Source organism: Pelobates fuscus, chromosome 2 (assembly GCF_036172605.1).
Source record: "Pelobates fuscus isolate aPelFus1 chromosome 2, aPelFus1.pri, whole genome shotgun sequence".
Taxonomy (NCBI): Eukaryota; Metazoa; Chordata; class Amphibia; order Anura; family Pelobatidae; genus Pelobates; species Pelobates fuscus.
Genome location: NC_086318.1, coordinates 279404235 through 279428005, shown reverse-complemented (window position 1 = coordinate 279428005; position 23771 = coordinate 279404235). Strand labels below are relative to the sequence as shown.

Sequence of the window (23771 nt, the reverse complement as noted above, 5' to 3'; positions counted from 1 at the left end):
GTACACTAGAATGCCCTAATCTCCAGTCAGCACGTTTAGACCCAGTCTCAAGACACTCTCATTGCCTCTGAAATCACCAACGGTTTCATGATCGGCCCCTTCCCCTCTTCACCATTCTCCTCCTGGCGCACTAACCCCATTGGTATTGCTATTCACAAATATTCTAATAAAAAAAAAAAAAACAAAAAAAAAAAAACGTCTAATTATTGATTTATCGGCACCGCACTCTTTTGTTCCAAGCATAAACGCACTCATTCCAGCAGACAAATTCTCACTTCAGTACGTAACCATCGACGACGCCATACAGTCCATCATATCATCTGGTAATCGACCCTGGCTTAGCAAAACGGACATCACAAACACGTTTAAATTACTACCCATGCACCCCTCACTCTGGCACTTACACGGTGTTAAATGGCGAGGGAAATATTACTTCTCTACACGACTCACTTTCGGTTCTCGAAGCAGCCCCAAACTGTTCAACATTTTCGCAGAGTCACTATGCTGGCTGCTTCTGAACGTCACCAGGTGTCAATCCGTTATCCACTACCTCGACGACTTTTTACTAATAGAGCCAGGGTCACCTTCACCCACAGCAATCAGAAGCACTACTGCACTATTTTCCACACTTGGAGTCCCTTTGTCCACAGCCAAAACTATAGGCCCCACAACTAAATTGACCTTTCTGGGGATAGAACTGGACTCGGTTAACCTCAGAGCTAGCCTCCCCCACGACAAACTGTCACGTTTGAGAGGGGAGATGACTTGTTCCTGCGGAATGATGTTTGCACTAGAAAAGAACTTCAGTCCCTTCTCGGATCCCTGAACTTTGCGATGCGCATCATTCCGTAGGGAAGGTCTTTCATATCCAGACTCCTTTGCCTGCTGCACGGAGTTCCGGACTCTGGCACAGTTTCTTTGGACCCCCACGCCAAGGCTGACTTAGCTATGTGGGGGAAGTTTTTGAAGGACTGGAATGGAATCTCCATGTTTATTCCCCCTCTCTCCACCTCTTCACCCATCATCCACACAGACGCAGCAGCCAATACCGGTTTTGCAGCCATTATTGGGAACCACTGGTTCAGGGGCCATTGGCCCACTGATACGGATGCCTTGCCAGGATTCAGAGAGACCTCAGCACTATTTGAAATTTATCCCATTGTGGCGGCCGCACACACCTGGGGTCATCTCTGGTCTGGCAAGGCAGTCAAATGCTACTCTGATAACTCAGCAGCTTGCAAAATCGTGAACAAAGGGCGATCATCTTCCCTGACCATCATGCGGCTGATTCGCAAGCTGACCTGGTTGGCAGCATCCGGCCAGTTTCACTTAGTTTGTTTTCACATCCCGGGTATTCACAACACGGCCGCTGACACTCTTTCTCGTTCTCAATTTCAGGCGTTTTCTCAGGCACTCCCAACGGCTCACCTACAACCATCCAGGACACCACAGTTCCACGATCTAATCCTGGATTAAGCACACTCTTGAACCACGCTAGAGCACTCACTCACCAAGCATTATCACCAAACACGGCTATCACTTACAATAGGGCTCTTAATATATTTAATAAATTCACAGCAGAGTTCGGTTTACAAGGTGACTTCTCTATTCAAACCATGGTGGCTTTTGCCTCTTTTTTCCACCTACACCTTAAACTATCTCACAACACCATTAAACTATATCTCACGGGGGTCCAGCACCACAGCCTCACCTTTTTTTTCCTAACAACACACCTTTCCTGTCTTCATACCCCGTCAAAAAGGTTTTGAAAGGAATATCAAAGGTTTCACCTCCACTCTCTACCATTAGATTACCTATAGATGGGCCTATCTTCAGGTCACTTAGCAATCTCCTTGACACAGCCCCATTCGACATCGGCACAAATACGGTGATCAAATCTGCTTTATATCTCGCTTTCTACGGTTTTCTCAGACCTAGAGAGTTCACCGTAATTTGTCAAGGAGATACGAAGCTAAGACTTAAAATATCACACCTCACTAAAATAGAGGATCACTACCAACTTTCGATCCCTACAACTAAAACCAACCGGTCACTACACCCTACTATAATTCCTCTCTTCCCTACTGATAATGCCTGGTGTCCGGTAAAAGTACTAGACCACCTACGGTCAACTCTGCACGGTCACCTACTGGACTCTCCGCTCTTAACACTACAAGGGCACCCGTTAACCACAGCAAAATTGATGGTTCATATCAGAATTCTGTTATCTAAGCTCGGACACAACCCAATTGCATTCTCTAGGCACTCCTTCCATATAAGAGCCGCCTCTGCAGCCTCTAGCACTAACACACCGGTCCATATCATCAAGATACTGGGGCGGTGGAAATCCTCCATATATACTGCATATATTCCACAGCCGGAGAAAGAGCTTTGCCAAGCTTTCAGCAACTTGGTTTTGTAAAAAATGCAATAAAGTGTGTATTTCTCGAATTTATCTTTTTGCCCTCTTTTATTTACAGGCCCACTCGTACGTTGGTTTCGGCACACCACAACCAACTTTGCTCACAGTTACTATCCATTACGTATTTAAATTCCGAGCACAAGTTAAAAGGCCTGAACTTGTGGAGGCCTGAATTTGTGGGAGGAGTAAGTCCCCTACTTAAACTCCCAGCCCCTACTCACCTCTGCCTTTCAGCTGATTGTAATTATAACAGGGTGTAGGTGGGTGGGAACATTCTCCTTGGTGGGCCCTCTTTTATTTACAGGCCCACTTGTACGTTGGTTTCGGCACACCACAACCAACTTTGCTCACAGTTACTATCCATTACGTATTTAAATTCCGAGCACAAATATATATATATATATATATATATATATATATATATATATATATATATATATATATATATATATATATATATATATATATATATATATATATATATATATTTATATTAAAATTCTACGTGTATATTTAAGTAATATATACATAATTATGTGATTTGATTAATTAAAATGTGATTGACATGCCTGACAACACAGGGAGAAAGTGCAGAGAATTTAATTCGCAAGCACTATATTTGACCCTGTAACTCTCCAAGACACCATAAAACCTGTACATAGGGGGTGCTGTTTTACTCAGGAGACTTCACTGAACTGAAATATTAGTGTTTCAAACTGGTAAATTGTATTACAATGATGCTATTTTAGGTAAAAGTGATTTTTTTGCATTTTTTTTTTTACAAACAAACTGCACTTTTATGGACTATATTATTGTTGTAATATGTTTTACTGTTTTAAAACACTAATATTTGTGTTTAGTGAAGTCTCAGAGAATAACAGTACCCCCCATGTACAGGTTTTATGGTGTTTTGGAAAGTTAGAGAGTCACATATAAAGCTTGCATTTCATTTTTTTGACATTGAAATTTGCCAAATTGGTTATATTGCCTTTGAGAGCGTATGGTAGCCCAGGAATGAGAATTACCCCCATGATGGCATACCATTTGCAAAAGTAGACAACCCAATGTATTGGAAGTGGGGTATGTCCTGTCTTTCTTAGTAGCCACTTAGTCACAAACACTGGACATATTAGTTTTTTTTTTTTTTTTTTTTTTGCTTTTTTTACACAACTATGAACGCTAACTTTGGCCAGTGTTTCTGACTAAGTGGCTACTAAAAAGACTAAACATACCCCACGTTCAATACCTTGGGTTGTCTACTTTTTCAAATGGTATGCCATTATGGGGGTAATTATCATTCCTGGGCTACCACACCATCTCAAAGGTAACATTACTAATCTGGCAAATTTCAATTTGAAAATGGAACGTTCTATATTTGACCCTGTAACTTTCCAAAACACCATAAAACCTGTTAATGGGGGTTACTGTTGTACTCGTGAGACATCGCTGATTACAAATATGTGCATTTTTTTGCAGTAAACAGTATTACGACATTCACAGCTAAAATGTCAGACGGAAATACAAATGTTAAAAAAAATCTTATTTTCTCACATTTTTTTTAATTTTATTCATAATAAATTATGTTCCATATTTGAATAGTTAATGATTAATTAAAGCCATGTTTCTCCTGAACAAAATTATATTTATAATAAGTGTGGGTGCACTTAATGTGACAGCAGTGAATCACGGTTGAACAGAATCAACACGTTATCTGCAGAGTTGCTCCCGCTGTGCTGAACGCTCCTGGAGGAAGTCCCGAACCCAGGCAGACTATCTTCATTATAGATTCATGTTGCTTTCGTACAGCGCAGCCCTTGCCCTCGCCAAACAGTCCTACGTTTCCTCTCTCATTAGTTCATGCTCCCGCAATCCCAGACGTCTCTTTGACACTTTTAATTCCCTTCTCCGCCCTGCTGTGGCCACCCCCCAAACTAACCTTACAGGTGATAGCTTTGCATATTACTTTACTGACAAGATTGAACAGCTAAGGAAACAATTCTCCCCTCCTTGCCGTTCTCTTTCTCAACCACACATAAATCATGCTTTCCCTACCCTTCAGACTTTCTCCCCAGCTACTGAACAAGAGGTGGCTGCACTTCTCCATTCCTCTCGCCCCACCACTTGCCCACTTGATCCTGTCCCATCTCACCTCATCAGATCTCTCTCCCCTTGTCTTGTGTCTATCCTAACACACATCTTTAACTGCTCTCTCTCTTCTGGCACTGTTCCTGCTGACCTTAAACATGCCACTGTAACACTGTAATACCTATCCTGAAAAAAACATATCTTGACCCATCCTCCCCCTCTAACTATCGTCCCATATCCCTGCTCCCTTACTCATCAAAGCTTTTGGAAAGACTTGTCTTTACCCGTGTGTCTCACTTCCTTAATTCCAACTCTCTCCTTGACCCTCTTCAGTCTGGCTTCCGCCCTCTCCACTCTACTGAGACCACTCTTATCAAAGTGACTAATGACCTAATCTCCGCTAAATCCAAAGGTCACTACTCCATATTAATTCTCCTTGACCTCACTGCTGCCTTTGACACAGTTCATCATGCTCTCCTCCTTCAAACTCTTCAATCACTCTGTCTCTGTGACTCTGTCCTCTCTTGGTTTTCCTCCTATCTCTCCCAACGCTCATTTAGTGTCTCCTTTTCCAAGGATACCTCCTCCCCTCGCCCTGTCTCGGTTGGAGTTCCCCAAGGCTCTGTCCTTGGTCCCCTTCTATTTTCTCTTTATACTGCCTCTCTTGGAAAACTTATTGCCTCTTTTGGATTCAACTACCACCTGTACGCTGATGACACTCAGATATACCTCTCCCCGGCCGTCCTGCAACGTGTCACTGCTTGCCTCTCTTCCATCTCTGACTGGATGTCGTCACGCTTTCTCAAACTTAACCTCTCTAAAACTGAACTCCTGGTCTTTCCTCCTCCTAATACTGATCCTCCTCTCTCACTCTCCCTTCAAGTCAGTGATATCCACATAAGTCCATCCCTACAAGCGCGCTGTCTTGGCGTCATACTTGACTCTTGTCTCACCTTTGAGTCTCACATCCAGTTTGTTGCCAAGTCCTGTAGGTTCCAACTCAAAAACATAGCCCGCATCCGCCCCTTTCTTACGCAAGATGCTACCAAGGAGCTTGTCCATGCTCTAGTAATTTCCCGCATGGATTACTGTAACCCTCTCCTGATTGGTCTCCCCAAAAGCCGTACTGCCCTGCTACAGTCTCTAATGAATGCTGCAGCTAGACTGATTTCCCTATCCAGTCGGTCCTCTCACACCTCGCCCCTCTGCCAGTCCTTACATTGGCTCCCTGTATCCTATAGGAGTCAATTCAAAGTGCTAACCCATACATTTAAAGCACTGAACAATTCCAGCCCCTCTTATATCTCTTCACTGATCCAGAGGTATGCCCCTCCTCGTACCCTCTGCTCTGCCCGCGACCACCTCCTGACCGCTGCTCGCACCCGTACGGCCAACTCACACTTGCAGGACCTCTCACGGGCGGCTCCTCTCCTATGGAATAACTTGCCTACTGCCATCAGACTCTCCCCTAGTCTTCAATCATTTAAGAAGGGCCTTAAATCCCATCTCTTCAGGAAAGTGTATGGCCTCCCAGAGTATTCTCTCCCTTACATACCTGTCTCTTGCTCTCCTATGGGATAGTGCTTTGCTCTCTCCTCCAGCTCTGCTTCACTCCTACTTGATATTTCCTATCCTAATGTTTCTAATACCCCACCTCCTATAGACTGTAAGCTCATTTGAGCAGGGTCCTCTTCAACCTATTATTCCTGTAAGTTTTCTTGTAATTGTCTTATTTATTGTTACATCCCCCCCTCTCAAAATATTGTAAAGCGCTACGGAATCTGTTGGCGCTATATAAATGGCAATAATAATAATAATAATAATAATAATAATAATAATATAGCGCAAATTCTAGTTTTTGTTTACGTTTTGTTTTGATCAGAACGTGCACTATTGACTCCTTCCTGAAGGTGTTAAAGTCCCAGTGTACCTAGAGCTTCTTTAGATGGTGGCCATCTAAGATGGTGGCCAAGACATGCCCCCGATTTTAAACATTCTATCCTCCTCTTACACAAAATGGTTATGTATTGTGTACCCACCTCAATATACCACTTCATATAACTTGTGTTTTCTTTGTATTGCTTTAATAAAACATATTATATATACACATATACATACACACACCACCCCCCCCCCCCCCAAAAAAAAAAAAAAAAAAAAAAAAAGTGTATTTTGCCTTGAACTATGCTTATTCTGGCTTCATTGAATGTGCACAGTGTTTCATTCATTAACTAACTTAAAATCGCATACAGGTTATTAACCTCTTAAGGACGAGTGACGGACAAGGTCCGTCACTCAGGGGAAACCCTTAATGACGAGTGACGGGCCTCGTCCGTCACGCAGTAAAATTTGCCGCAATCGCGGCGATCATGGGGTTAATGGTGCTCCGGTCTGCCTCTGTATTAGAGGCAGACCGGGAGCACCGGATCGGGCTGTCCCAGTACATGCGCCCACTCTGACAGCATGTCAGAGCGAGAACATGTGCTCAGTATACTTACCTTCCGCCTCCCTGCACTTCCGGGTTCAATGTGAAGTGCAGGGAGACGGATCAGTGCTGATCCTGCCCCCTGGTGAAAAAAAAAATAAATAAAGTAAAATTAAAATCCCACCCCCCTTTACCCATTTTCATAAAAAAAAAATAACCCCTTCCCTGCCAATTGATCACTGACTACAGTGATCAATTGGCAGGGATTACATTTTACTATGATCTGATTTTTTTTTTTTTTTCAACCCTCAGGGGTTAAATTTATTTTATTAATTAATTTAAGTATTTTAAAATTATATATTTAGCTAGCTGGGGAGGGTGGAAGTTACTGGGGAATTGGGGAATTGGGGAATTTGGTGTTAGGCTAACTAGGGGTTAACGTTAAAAAAAGTTTTAAAATAAGTTTTAAAAAGTTAAAAATTAAGTAAAAAAAAAGTTTTAATAATGTTTAAGTAAAAAAAAAAAAAACACACCCCCCTTTACCCAGTCCAAATAAAAATTAACCTCTTCCCTGCCAGTCGATCACTGCCTACAGTGATCAAAACACAGATCACAGTATTATATAGTAAATGCTTATTAACACTACACCTGGTACAAGCTAGCGGAAAAATGATCCCACACTAAGGTTCAAAATATGCCTTTTGAAATACCCTGGTATTACTTCTTTAAGAAATGGTATGCCTCTGTGGGGTAGTTTGAATTATATAGCCTGGTAAAATACTCTAAAATTGGACATGGGCAAAGTGTAAAAATTTAAAGTTTGAAAAAAAAAAAAAAACTGGAATGACTATGTCTCAAATGTGCCCCTCCGATGTCCACATATACCTGGCAAAGGTACATACGGGGGTATTTTTGTACTCAGCTGACATAGCTGAGCAGCATATGAAGTATTATACAGTCGTAGCACACATAAGGTTTGCAAAATATACTGTGCAAACTCACTTTGTGTGTGAAAAAGGCAGAAAAAAACACTACACCTGGTACAAGCTAGCGGAAAAATGATCCCATATGGCTTGGTCTCCTATATGGCATTGTAGCTTCACAAAATAGTGCCAAAGACATTCATTGGGGATGTCTTTTTACTCAGAAGACTTAGCTGAGCATAATTTGGGGTTTTTAAACTTAGTGGCACATATGAAATATACAAAATGCCCAGCAAAAATGCAATCCGTGTGTAAAAAAATGTCCCAACTTATTTTTTACCACATACTTTGGCATATATATATAGGTGAAAAATGGGGGCATGCTAAGGCACAATATGCACCTTATGATATACCCTGGAGTGTCTACTTTTACAAATGGTAAGCCTTTGTGTTTTTTTTTTTTTTTGTTTTTTTTGGTTTTTTTTGAACAGTCCAACTGTTATAATACCCCAAATGGAAGCATAGGTTCATTAAATCCATCTCTCAAAATTCTACTGTGAATACTGAAAAGGACAAGTCTCCTCTATGGCACTGTAGCTTCACAAAATAGTGCCATAGACATACAATGGGGGTGTCCTTTTACTCAGAAGACTTAGCTGAGCATAATTTAGGGTGTTTGAACTTAGTGGCACATATGAAATATACAAAATGCCCAGCAAAAATGCAATCAATATGTAAACAACGCACAAAATTATTTTTTTTTACCACATACTTTGGCATGTAATGGTAAAAAAATGGGGGCATGTTAAGGCACGATATGCACCTTATGAGATACCCTGGAGTGTCTACTTTTACAAATGGTAGGCCTTTCTGGGTTTTTTTTTTTTGAACAGTCAAACTGTTCTAATACCCCAAATGGAAGTGTGGTGGAATCTCGGTAGGTCACATTTAGGAGATTTGTGTGGTGAACATTTAGGTAAGTTTATACAAGGATGTTTGGTGCAAAAGAGTGCTGATAATACAAGTATGCATTGGGCAAAGTAGCGCTGATAATGCAAAAAGAGTGCTGATAATGCAAGGAGGCATTGTGCAAAGGAGTGCTGATAATACAATGAGACATTGTGGAAAAGAGGGCTAATGATGGATATCCTGGCTGTATGAAGTCTGCTGGAATTCCACAGCCTGAAGGCAGAGAAATATCCAAGGTAAGAGAACTTTATTGGGTGTCTGACTGAAGTACACATATGTATATGACCGGTTTTAAAAACCTAACTAAGTCCACACACACACTTGTTTCTATCAAGGTATGTGGCATTGATTGCTGTTATCTGTGCATTATCGCAAATAAGCAGGCTTTTGTAGACAGTGGTTTACAAGAGACCACTGGGCCTCAGTATCTGTACATAAACTGGTGGTGGTACAGCATCGGTATGTTTCCATTATATGCTCTAATGTATGAAGTCTCAGTGTGTGTCCAGTATATGCTCTATGTATGAGTTACTATGAGGACATGGCCTTGTGGTGGAATCTCGGTAAAAAAAATAATTTAGTAGGCCGAGATTACCACGTGGCATGTGTACCTGCATATACTGGTGTATCAGTCGGTTGGTTGCACGTGGCAAAGATATGATCAGTAGTGTACGGAGCATGTGCGCGAATACAGGATGTAGTATTCCCCTCCTCCATTGTGCTGGGCAAGCCATGCGGTCAAACAGGAAGTTAGTTCTTGTTCGATTGATTGGGTAAGATAATGTGTGGGTGATCTTGTTGTATTTTGGAGACATTAGTCCCTCTGAGTCCCGTTCGGTGAATCGAATAAAGAATCTCTTCCTTCCTGAAGAAACCTGTGTCCATCTCTCTGTGCTTGGCTTCCGTCAGTTTCTCCGGTATCAGAAGCATAGGCTAATTAAATCTGTCTTTTAAAATTCTACTGTGAATGCTGAAAAGGACAGGTCTCCTATATGGCACTGTAGCTTCACAAAATAGGGCCAAAGGCATACAATGGGGGTGTCATTTTACTCAGCAGATGTAACTGAACACAACATAAAACTTTGTACAGGAATAGCACACACCAACTTTACAAAATACACATGAGGACTTATTTGTTATAAGTTTGTGTGCCAAAACCCCAAAAAAACACAAGTTGACTCCAATATTTAGAAGAGATTGGCGGTGAAATGGCTACGTAGAAAGTGTCAAAACAACCTTAGGTAAATAGCCTGTGGTGTCTACTTTATAGAAATATATACTTCTGTGTGGCAATTTTGTTTTCTTTTATGGCTATTAAGCTTACAAGACAAACATACCAAATTCTAAATTCACTCCACATTAAAAGTTTATTTTACTCCTTGTGCTTTGTGACCTGTAACTACCAAAAAAAAACCTTAAAATCCCAGACACCTTATATATTCTGTAAATCAGAACAACTAAATTAATTTATTTTAATTACTTTCCTTAACCTGCACTAATTGTGCACACATTATTATTGCAAAAACTGTAAAAAAACCTTTTTTTTTTTGTGCATTTTTCTGTATTTTTTTATAATAAATAAGCATTTATGTATATATTTGTTACATCAAATCAAAGCCCTTTTTGTCCTTTAACGGTATATAATACGCGTCGGTGCAATAAATTAGTCAAATGCAAATTGCAGTTGAACGCAAACAGCAAAAAATGCTGTTGTCATTAAGTGAAAGACAAGCTTCCAAAGCTCTGTCCTTAACCCCTTAAGGACCAAACTTCTGGAATAAAAGGGAATCATGACGTGTCACACACGTCATGTGTCCTTAAGGGGTTAAGGGGTTAGTGTAAAGACATGAACACAACAAATAACAGATGGTTCTGATAAATGAATGGTTCTTAATAAAACTTAGTGGAATAGGAGTTGAACAGGTATACTTACTTTCCAAAAGGTACATTTCTAGCTGAAGGTACAGCAGCATAGTAGAAATTCTTATATTCATCCATCCAAACCTCTGCAGCTCTGCGTGTGTTTCTGCCAAGAGAATTGTAAATTAATTAACACAAGACATCTATTTTTCAGTCATTTTTTTCCCCCGTTTATTTAAGATTTGCATTTTTAACAAAACCAATCATTGCAAAAAAAAAAATGAAATATATAGAATAAAAAATAAGAATACAAATAAATCAAACAAACAAAAATAAACATGGAAAACCATCAATCCACTTGCGGCTAACTGACATGCTGGGCAGGCGGGCGGCTGGCGAGGGAGCACTTCCTCTGAGCTGTCTGCTCAGCTCCCTCGTGCGCCGCAGAGTGAGGCTGGGAGCCGGAATATGACGTCATATTCCGCCTCCCAGCCTCACTCTGCGGCGCGCGAGGGAGCTGAGCAGAGAGTTCAGAGGAAGTGCTCCCTCGCCAGCCGCCCAGCAGCCACAGGACCCACAGGGAGAAAGAGAATCCCCCCCTCCAAAGATAAGGAGGCTGGGGTGGGGTGGGGGGGGGAGTAAATAATAAAAAAGTGTTAATGTGAGTGAGTGTGTGTGCGTCTGTTAGTGTGTGTGTGTGTGTTAGTTAGTGTGTATGTCTGTTAGTGTGTGTCTGCTAATGTGTTTCTGTTAGTGTGTGTGTGTTAATGTGTGTGTTTGCCTGTGAGTGTGTGTGTCTGTTAGTGTGTGTGTGTGTGTGTGTGTGTCTGTTAGTGTGTTTGCCTGTGAGTGTGTGTGTGTCTGCTAGTTTGTGTCTGTTAGTGAGTGTGTGTGTGTCTGTTAGTGAGTGTGTGTTTGTCTGTTAGTGAGTGTGAGTGTGTATATGTATTTAGAATGCGGGGCGGGGGAAGGGTTGGGATACACCACTGATTTAAGGGTGATATAAAGTGGAATATAACTACACTATGTTACTTGTTTTGTGAAGATTAAGGAACTGTAGTAATTTCTTTATACAATAAGTTTATACCTTATGCAACTCAGAGTACATAACAGAGTCTACGTGGTCCTACATACTGCTTCTGAATTTAATTAAGAAATAGAGATAAGGCATGGTAGCATAACTTGGATAGTGCATTTTAGAGAACAACACATGTGCACATGAACAAGCCAGTGTTTATGGAGGAGAACAGATCTTGGAAAAACAACTCAAAACACTAGAAGCACACGGCGTGGCCTGACTGATGGTGTGAACGGACACATCCTCGTGTAGCTCCCGATCAACCTCACCTTAAGAAGCCGCCAATTCGTTTTACACCACAACATGGGTAATAAAAAAAAGCAAGCTCTATCTCAGGAGACCCCAGGGCCACCCACTGGCAAAAAATCGGGAGATCTGGACCGCTACTTCAGAGAAAAAATGCGGGTCCTGACGGAGGAAGAAATGGAGGAGACACCATCTTCCCCACATGTCTCTGATCCACCCAGCCCAGCGAGCACAGACTCTGCGCCCCTGAACGGGAACCACTTGCTGCAAGAAATCCTGCAGAAAATCCCCTCGAAGGAAGAAATAGCCTCTATGCTGGCGAAATTAGAGGCATCTATGCAGGACAAACTTTCTGCTCTCAATACAGTGGTACGTAACATAGGCCTAAGAGTGGGAGACTTGGAAGGGGACAGAGACAATATGCAATTAAAATTAAATGAAATAGAACAGACAGGACGCACAGGACCTTAAAATCACACAATTACTTCGCCATAATGAGGACCTTGATAATAGGGGCAGGCAAAACAACTTACGTATTAGAGGTATCCCAGAACCCCAGGGGGACACAGAAAACGTAAAAGCTGTTCTACAAGCTCTATTTAACAAGATTTTGGACCGCCCTGCAGACACCCACATAGAATTGGATAGAGCCCACAGAGCAATGAGGCCTAGGGGACTGCCACAAGACATGCCGCGAGACATCATCTGTAGGGTGCATTACTATGCCCTGAAGGAAGACATCCTGCGGCTAGCTCGGAACTCCCCAGCATTAGCAACCTCTTCTCCCCACATACAGTCCTTACCAGATTTAGCCTGGCAAACACTACAGGGCAGGAGAGCTCTCCGTCCGATCACACAGGCTCTACAAGCAAAGGAGATTAGATATAGGTGGGGATATCCCTTCTCTTTAATGGCGTCATATCAGGGAATGCACGGTAACATCTCCACTATACAAGATATCCCTGAATTCCTTAAATTGTTTGACTTGCCCCAGGTGGAAATAACAGACTGGTACAATTTGTGGCCCCAGGAAGCAACGCAGGCTCTGCCACAAAGAGTGTCATACACTGCGCAGAATTCTAACCAAAGTCCAAAAACTCGCAACAGGGATGACAATCATAGGAGGAGACTTTAACATATCCATAGATGGGCAAAAAAACAGCACAGCTCCTCATTCAAATCATTTAAAATCAGTCAGGTTACAGATGAGGAACCTCATGCACGGTCACCAACTAGTGGATTGTTGGAGGGCTGTAAACCCTACTAAGAAGGACTATTCCTTCTACTCTAGATCAGCTACCACATATACGAGAATAGACATGTTCTTAACACCCCAGAGAGACCTCTCTCTAATATTATCAGCATCCATTCATAACATTACCTGGTCAGACCATGCACCAGTCCAAATAAAAGTTAGGATTCCCTCCATGGCGCAAGGAAAGGGACAATGGAAGTTAAACACCTTTATATTACACAATGACAAAGCAAAACAGGCAATAGCTAACACCATTTCTCAGTACTTTAAAGACAACAATACCCCAGATACAACTCCCTTCATACAATGGGAAGCACATAAATATGTGGTGAGAGGAGAATTAATTAAATGGGGCTCTTTCCTTAAGAGAGAACGTACCAAGGCACAAACAGACCTATTGAGGGACATTGCGCAGCTAGAGGAGACTCATAAAAATAATATGACGGAAGTGACTCACCGCAAACTAATGTCCCTGCGGTCGGACTTAACAATACTGTTACAACATAAAGCTAAGAAATCACTGCTATGGAACAAACAGCTTTTCTACGCCCAGGGTAATAGATGCGGGAAACTACTAGCTAATGCGATTAAACGAAAAAGAGAAAAAACATGTATCCCACAAATTAAAACAACTGCCAATAAAATAGTACAAACAAATGAAGGAATAGCAAAAGCCTTTACGGACTTCTACAACTCCCTATATAATATCACAAAAAAACTCCCTAGATAAGGAACAGATAATGACATACCTGGCAGACAAGTTCGACAGAGTACTCCCGAAGGCAGTAATGAAATCCTTGGATGAACCCTTTTCATTCATGGAGCTCGCAAACGCAATTAAATCCACACCCTCTGGCAAGAGCCCAGGCCCAGACGGCTACTCAGCCTTTTATTCCAAAACATACATGACAGAGTTAGGTCATCACTTGCTGAAAGCCATAAACTCCATCAACACAGCCAACCCGATTCCTAAATCGAGCTTAGAGGCCAATATTACCTTACTCCATAAACCGGTGAAAAACCCAGATATTTGTGGCAGTTATAGGCCAATTTTGTTGATAAATGTGGACATTAAAATTTTCACTAAAATGCTAGCATTAAGGCTAAATCCCCTTCTTCCCTCTTTGATTCATCCGGACCAAACTGGATTTGTGCCCTCGCGAGAAGCGAAGGACAATACCACGAAAATAATAAATTTAGTCCACAGCGCACAAGGAATAGCCCACCCTACACTACGGTTAGCCATAGACGCGGAAAAGGCGTTCGACAGGGTGGACTGGAACTTCCTCTTGTCGACGCTGGAAACGTTAGGATTTGGCAATAGATGGATGCAATGGATCCAAGCGATCTATTCGAGCCCCTCAGCTAGGCTTAAAATCAATGGAACGTTATCAGAACCATTTCAAATAACAAACGGGACGAGGCAGGGATGCCCCCTGTCACCACTCCTATTTATTATAGGGCTCGAACCTCTTCTACAGGCAACAAGGGCTCAATCAAAAATTGAGGGAATAAGGGTGGGTGAATCCCAATACAAAGTCTCAGCATTCGCTGATGACCTACTTTTCACGTTAGCTAATCCCACAACGTCTCTTCCAGCTCAGATGGATACACTATCTGAATATAGCGCTCTATCAAATTTCAAAATAAATGCAGATAAATGTGAAATTTTAAACCTTACAGTACCCGAGGGGGACAGGACACACCTTCAGAGGACATACCCCTTTCAATGGGCGACAAAATCTATTAAGTATCTAGGAATAAACATAACCCCACACACTACATTTCTGTACGGGGCCAATTTCCCACAATTGTTAGATTCCATTGGCTCAGACCTAGACAGCTGGAACAAACCCTACTTCAGGTGGTTCGGCAGGGTCAACATATTAAAAATGAACACACTTCCAAGACTTCTCTATCTTTTGAACACTCTCCCAATTTCTATTCCGCGCATGTTTTTCAAGAAAATACAGACCCTATTTACCAAATTCATATGGGCTAATAAACGGCCAAGGCTATGTTATACTATTCTTACTAGGCCTAAAGACAAAGGAGGGGTAGGCCTTCCAGACGTCTGGCTGTATTATCAAGCCATTCATACGGGCCGCATAATCGACTGGTCACACCAGTTACCATCCAAACTATGGATACCCATAGAACAGGACAAATTAGGGATATCGCTCCGGACGCTGCCATGGCTCTTAACTGCTCCCAATGACTGGAAAATTCCAAACCACCCAACCATATCTCCCACCATTAAAGTACGGGAGAAAAATCTCTCCGGCAAAGATATAGCCCCAACTCCCTCACCACATTACCCAATAACAGGCAATCCGAACTTCCCGGCTGGGATAAACGGTTTATTAAAGCCTCAAAATAGCATGGACCCGGCGGGCCTTATAAAATAAGCTGAGGTCATAGCTGATGGACAATTAGCTCATCTGCCCCTTCTGACGGCCAATACACCACCTACTTTAATGCAAAACTTCCAATATGAACAACTACGACATTTTCTAAGAGCACAGGGCCTACTGAAATGGACCCCTAGGGAGAGGACAAAGTTTGAGCAACTATGCCTGCAAGACAAAATTCCGCTCAAACACATTTCTACATGTTACAAATTGCTCCAAGATCAAACACACACCCGACTACCCTACTTCACCAGAACATGGGAAACGCACCTACACACTGAGCTAGGGGAGGCAGAATGGAACGCTATATTTAAGAACATTTTCCATGCACATTCTAGTGTCCCTTTACAAGAGTTAAATTACAAATTTATATCAAATTGGTACACTACGCCAGTAGATGTACATGGATACGACTCGACTAAGTCTCCCGAGTGCTGGAGATGTAAACTTGAGAGAGGTACATTCCAACATTTATGGTGGTCATGCACTCTAATTGCAGGATTCTGGAAGGAGGTGTGGAACGCAGTTCGCCTAATAACTAGCTTAAACATCCCATTTTGCATAGAAGCACTCCTCTTGCTACATCTACACACCAGAAAAATTCAGGTACTCTCTTACATATTTCATGCTGACAGCGGCTAAACATACCATAGTGAATAACTGGAGAACCTCTATGACCCCAACTAAAAAAGAATGGTACATTAAAATCGAACATTTCCACACAATGGAAGAACTAAGGTGGGGAGCATTAGATAAATACCATAAATATCAAGACATCTGGCAACCATGGAAACAATTTCTGAAAGGTACACTGACATCTTAGGAGGAATTATCGCACACAACTTAAAGTGAGCTGTCAGGGCTCTTATATCTATCACAGCTATTAGACTTCACAGATCATATTGAACTCAGGAGAATGTTACGTTATGACGTTTTAATATATACTAATGATTCTATGTATATTGTTTAATATGTTAAACTTTGCTCAACATCAGCATGACATGTACCTATACTTGCTATATTTCATGTAAAATAGTGAATCGCACGGCTTACTACAATGTTATACCTTGTATATGTATTGTGTCTGAAAGAGATAAAGGCAAAATATATATATATATAAAAAAAAAAAAAAAAAAAAAAAAAAAAAAAAAAAAAAAAAAAAAAAAACCAATAGAAGCACACAAACATATTTTGTTAGGTGTGGAACAAAATTGACTGTGAGAAAATGCACTACTATAAACCTGTCTTATCTCCCTGTCTATCACTGTCCTGGACCTTTGAACATGGAGCATAGAGAAAGGAGAAGAGACATACATATGTCAGTTTCTTGTCTTCCAATGCACAGCATGCCATGGATTAAAAAGGGCTCATCATTTGAGTAGAAGGAACCTTAGATGTTTCTAGGTACTTTGGTATAGACAAGTCAATCACTAGTCGAGCCAAGTTGATTAATATTTGTGCACTATTTGGGATTTTATGAATGTCTGGACTTTCTTGAAGCTTTGGAGGATCCCTTCTATGTTATCCTGCTAATCGTTTGGTTAAATAAATTATCATCCTGTAGAAGTAACATGTTTTTAGAGTAATTGCAAGTCTCCTTGTGGCTAGGAGTTTACAAGTTGAGATCGACTCACAAAATATTTAACTTTTATACAAACTACTCCATGAGAAGGTTTTATTTTCTTGGATGCTTTTCTATTCCTCATAGCTTTATAAGTTAGTTATAAAAATAATAATACAAGGGCTACTTTTTCGTATATAAAGTGTGATCTTTGGCAATGGGTGGAGCTAAAGTAAAGTTCAATTATAGATGTCAAGCTACAATAGTCACAACCGTTAGATAAAATAATCCCATAAAAGGCAAACATCATGGACAGAGGAGAACAAAATAGAGGTATCCATGTATTGACATCTGGCACAAAGTACTTGTACTTCTAATTAAAAATAAATGGCATGGAGGGGACTGTAATCAAGATACAAAAAGTATGAGAAGGGGGGCGGGGCCGGGCCGCCGGGCAGCAGACCGACATAGCTCCAAGCTCGAGCCCCAAGAACCGGCACTAAATCTGCGTATGCATAGCTCCGAAGCCGGAGATATTTACAGATTGAGACAGAGCATCGCCCTAGCTTCATTTCCATACTGCATAAGAGGACAACAAAGCACCAGCAGCACCGAAACTGACATCCCGGCCTACCTGCCTTCAGAAACCAAAAGCATGTAAGCCAGATGCGGCGATAGACGGATGATACGATACCACAAGAGCATACCCTCACACTGAACAGAGCCAGCCCGGGGCACGGCCCCGCTACCCCCCCCCCCCCCCCCTCCGGCCGGTGGGGGTTATCCTGGCCACATGGGGACTGCACATGCCGGGGTGGAAGCCTCCGACCCCGGCCCAAGCCGATCCCCTGAACTGACAGAGGCTGCTAAGATGAGACCCGCCAAAGGAGGGCAGCGGAGGGCAGATAGCCCGTGCATAAAAGGCTCCAGCGCCCTTATGTAGACCCGGGGTGGCCGAGACAGTGGACGGACCGCCTGGGCGGCCCTTGAGCCGACAACATGGCAGCCTGACCTCTGGACGAGGTGGGCATCTGGAGGAACTTGTCCCCACCGCTGAGAGCCCGGCAGGACTGGACGCCACATGCCTCCGACGGACCGGTGGCTGAGAGGCAGTGCGTCTCCTGTTCCGTAGACGCGGCTGGCGCTGGGAGAGACAGGCAAGGCAACCCATGTACTTACAGAGGTACCGAAGGTTTGGGGGAGGTGCAGGGGGCACTGAGAATGCGGATCCTTGGAGGGGGGACCGCAGGAACACATGTCGCCCCCAAGTGCCCACCGGACCGAGGTGCTTGCGGGAGGAAGCCTGGACTGAACTAGGGGGACGGGCGGAGACCGGACACACGGGGAAAGCAGGCGACGCTGGCCGCCACATGAACTGTGCGGGCGACCCAGACACTCTACACGCGCCAGTCAGATCCTATGACTTTTTGTTCTACATATCAGGTACAAATGGAATAACTAACTCCTGGACTTGCAACAAGAACCCTTATAATGAGCTTCATTTATGGACGCTCTACTGCAGCAATCTTAAGGGGGCCACCGAGTGGAAGCACTCAGAAACTTGCGAACATTCACATTGGCCCATAGGTGATACTTTACTTGTTTTGCCACACAGTTTTGCAGATCATCTCTAAGGCAGCAAGCTAGCAGTCCATTCAGAATTCCTCAGCAGTACATAATGAGGGAAACCGACATGGACGGCACAGGCAGGCCCAGAGGGTATCCAGCACTGAACGGAATCTCCACACTGCCTTCGCGCCAGCCGGAGCAGTGAGTACCCCGGTCTCCAGGTATGGAGGTCCCTGGAGTCCAATGTCCCCGCTGCCGCGAGCCCTGTGAGGCAGGAGTGTGCGGACCCACAGGTGGATGAGGGACCGAGGGGACTGTGTACCAGCATCAAGAGTGAGGCCGGCAGTGGGTGAGACATGGGGGTGCTCGCCTCCTGGGGTACAATGCAACGCTGGGGAGGTGCAGGGGGCGGGAGGGCCACAGACTTTGTGGTGGGGTCTGGTGGACAATCTCTGCCCCTGAGTGCCCACGGCGCCGCGGAGGACCCAGGCCTGTGGGCTCGGACCGGTGGGGGGTGAACGGGCTGAGGCATGGAGACCTGAGGGCTACACCGCAACAGCAACATGCAAAGCATTACGGATTGTAACGCCCCGGACCACGCAGCAACGTGGCAAAATATATATCTGCTGATTGATTATTATTATGTTTATTAGAGCATTTAATTTCTTATAGGAACGTAACTTTTGCATGTTGGAGACATACTAGGCACAACCACTGCATACTGTGCACTAGGTCTGACCATATATTTCCTAAGCCAACACTGCACCGTTAACTACAGCCTAGGTCAGACCACACTATATAGTATGATCATTTCATTTATATTATTATATTATTATAACCCACACTATAATTTATGAGACGCTGTATCTCGAAAACCCGCTTACTTTAACACACGCCAGAATGTCACTTTAATATTTAAAAGCAAAAGATTAACTTTACAGGACTGTAAAGTTTTTATGTTTTTTTTTTTTTTTTTCTACTATTCACAGTCTGTTTACTTGTTCTACACAATTTAGGTTATATTTGTTTATATTTGCCAGCCTGTAGGTCTACTATCCTACAAATGAGTCAGATTAAGTTTACCAATATTTGTACTAACGGTGTAAGAGTATAGCAATTATTTTCTTTATAAATGAGGGACATTTGATGTTGGTGGACGAAGGTTATTGGCTAAAGTCTACTGTTAATTGACAGGATGCACATTATACATGCAGCTACCCGTCATTATTACTGCATCCACAACGATTAACCTAAGGATTTTCATAAATGACCAGAACGCTCAACACCACGCTCCAACAGCATGCCGCGCACACTAGGAATGAGCTCAAGCATACTATAGGCCTTTATGGCATACATACTAGACCCAGCCCTAAGATATGCATCCTGATATAGAAAATACATTTCCACCCTCACGATCTTATGCCCTACGCTTTCAGACGTTATGTTTGCTTTAAGGGCGATATGCCTCATGTCCGTTTGTTTAAAAGTAACCAGAAAAACGCTGGAGCGCTTAATAGTGTGATGACCTAAAATGCATAGGAGTTGTCAATAGCTCCTTTCCTATACAGACTTAACATGACATGCTTTTGATTGCGATGTTTAGTTTCATAAAGCTTAGGCGTAACTAATATCTGAATACCTGCCTACATTAATCCATATGCCTCTGCGCAGGCAACCACATGTTATACAGACAAAACCGCAATATGTATGTTTCATGCTACTTATAACCACAAAATGCGCGCCTCTGTGTAGGCGACTAACTGCATTAACAGTTACTACTTGACACCTGCGTATATCAATCAATAAAATCAATAAAAATATTTAAAACAAAAAGCATGAGAAAAGGAAATCAGAAATTAAAGGATCTTGCATGGTGGCCCATGCAGTGCCGGCACCATGCCGCTTCGTATATTCATATAGGCAGTATGTAGTGGAGAGCTGATTTCCCACAGCTGAACTCCACCAATATATCCAGAGGATGCAGGAACAAATACAAGTCCAATAGGGTAAATAGCACGATCAGCAATATAATCCACAGATATCCCATCACCTTTCCCAATAACTGGACGACACACAGTATCAGGAGTAGAACTGGCATTTATTGGCAACATTCCTGCTTTTATGAGATTCTCCCATGCAAGGGAGGGATTTACAGTAATTGCACATTGCACCAATCATATAGTTGTTACCTCCCACACATCTCCTCCCCTTGGCTTAACAGATTATATAATTATACTGTACACATTTTTCCCCACTTTCTGGATGTACCCCAAATATGTATGCTACAACTTTAAATATGGTATCCCCTGGTAGCCCTGATCTGGGTGAGCAACATATGCAAAAATCACCCAGATCAGACCAGGGGTTCGGGAGTTATAGGGAGGTAAAGTTTCGACTGACCGCATGGAAAAAGATGTCGAAAGTAGTTCCATAAAATCTGGCCCTGCGGTCGGTCTCTGTTCGAGCCCCAAAACTCCCGAAATACAATATCACACACATTGGGGTCGGTAACCGGATGAATCCCCTAATTCGTGGGATTCATCCTACCGAATGACGGGCCATTTGTGGGTTTCTTTTGGTACTTTCTGCCGTCCTGGAAGTCTTAGCGGTGCTCGGCTAGTCGAGTGTCCGTTTTGAGTTTCACACACTCGACGACCAAACACCGCTGTTCGGGAGTTTAAGATGGCCGCCACCATGTGTTCGGCTAACGAAATGGCGGCCACCTAGGATACATGCAGTACATTCATATGAACCAAGGGACATTCGACGACCAAACACTGCTGTTCGGAAGTTAAAGATAGCCGCTCGGACCGGTGGGGGGTGAACGGGCTGAGGCATGGAGACCTGAGGGCTACACCGCAACAGCGACATGCAAAGCATTACGGATTGTAACGCCCCGGACCACGCAGCAACGTGGCAAAATATATATCTGCTGATTGATTATTATTATTATGTTTATTAGAGCATTTAATTTCGGCTAACAAAATGTTCGGCTAACGAAATGGCGGCCACCCAGGATACATGCAGTACATTCGCATGAACCAAGGGAATAAAAGAACCGAACAGGGAGGTAAATTACATGCATAATATACATCAGGGTGGTCCGTTTGGTACTTTGTTCGTATACCAAACAAAGTATGTCTATAGCTGGTGCAAAGTCACTCTGTATAATCCAGGCATGTAAAACCTCAGCAATGGTAACAAATAAACGATAAATGGGACAGCCAAAACAGGGGTTCCGCTACATTGCTCCCCCTTGCCCATAAGCTGGCATACACAGTCAGATCTATTACGGATCGACGTGGGGATGTCCGGTATGCTCACGGATCATTTTTTCCAATTCAGTCTGTCTCGACAACCCGTCAGCGTTTCCATTCTGTTTCCCCGGGCGGTATTGTATATTAAAGTCAAAGGGCTGCAGCGCCAAGCTCCAGCTCAGCAGTCTGGCATTGTCCCCAGCCACCCGGTTCAACCATACTAACGGGTTGTGATCCGTAAACAACGAAAATGGCTGTCCATACAAGTAGGGTTGTAATTTCTTCAGGGCCCACAACACGGCCAGGCATTCCTTCTCGATGGCGGCGTAGCTTACTTCCCTTGGTAGTAGTTTTCTACTGATGTAAGCCACAGGATGTTCTCCACCATCGGCCCCGACTTGGCTCAGTACTGCCCCCAATTCAAACATAGAAGCGTCTGTGTGAACAAGAAAGTTTTTAGTTGGATCAGGGGCTGCCAAGACAGGAGCATTTAGAAGTGCGTTCTTCAGCTGTTGCAATGCCTGCTCACACTCCGGGGTCCAGGTAACCTGACAGGGAAGGTTCTTACGGGTAAGATCAGTAAGGGGTTTTGCTATGGCGCTGTAGTTGGGCACAAATTTTCTATAATACCCGGCCGTCCCTAGAAACGCTAAGACCTGAGTTTTGGTTCTGGGGGTTGGCCACTGTGCTACGGCCTCTACCTTTGTGGGCTCTGGTTTCTGCATCCCGCAACCTACTCGGTGGCCAAAGTACTGAACCTCAGCCATTCCAATACTGCACTTAGCTGGTTTCAAAGTTAACCCTACCTCCCTAATTCTATCTATAATGGCTCCTATATGGGTCAGGTGCTCCTGCCAGGTATTGCTGAAGATGGCAATATCATCCAGGTAAGCACATGCGAAGTCCTGGAGCCCATCTAGAAGTCGGTCTACCATCCGCTGGAATGTGGCCGGGGCGTTCTTCATCCCAAACAGCATTACCGTAAATTGGTACAAGCCGAATGGGGTGACAAACGCCGACTTAGGGATAGCATCTGGGTCTAAGGGAATCCGCCAATACCCCTTACAAAGCTCAATTATAGTGAGGTATTGGCCCCTGGCAATCCGGTCCAGCAATTCGTCTATCCTAGGCATAGGATATGCGTCAGGTACTGTTTTCTCGTTTAATCTTCGGTAGTCCACGCAGAAACGGGTGGTACCGTCTATTTTAGGTACGACGACTACCGGAGACGCCCAGGGGCTGTCAGAGGGTTCAATTACCCCTAGTTGGAGCATCTCCTTGATCTCCTGGTGCATGTGTTCTCGCACTGCCTCTGGTATGCGGTATGGGGTCTGTTGCATAGGTAGCTGACCTGGGGTTTCTACGCAGTGAGTCGCCAGGGGCGTGTAGCCTGGTACATTAGAGAAGGATTCTCACTTTTCTCTCAACAACTGCTGTACCTCCCTACGCCCCTGTGGACTCAGCCGCTCCCCCAGTTTAATCTCAGCTAGGTCGTTACCTGCTTTGCAGTCTTCTAGCAAGTCTGGAAGGGGAAGGTTGTCAAACTCTTCAGAGGGGGGTGCACAAATGGCGGTCACCACGTCAGAGCGTTCCTGGTAGGGTTTTAGCATGTTCACGTGAATCATGCGTCGCCCCCTCCCTGAGCCAGTACAGGGGCCAATTGTATAGGTGGTGTTGCAGCGCTGCTCCAGCACCTTATAAGGGCCCTGC

The 23771-nt window shown here is 43.4% G+C and overlaps 1 protein-coding gene across 1 annotated transcript in view; it reads right to left on the bottom strand.

Moving 5' to 3' along the window:
* GALNT2 (polypeptide N-acetylgalactosaminyltransferase 2) overlaps positions 1-23771 on the bottom strand; it is a 777588-nt gene that overhangs the window by 187172 nt on the left and 566645 nt on the right. The window contains exon 12 of the mRNA XM_063443402.1: positions 10758-10850. Within this exon, the coding sequence (XP_063299472.1) occupies positions 10758-10850 (93 nt within the window). The remainder of the gene's footprint in view (positions 1-10757; positions 10851-23771) is intronic.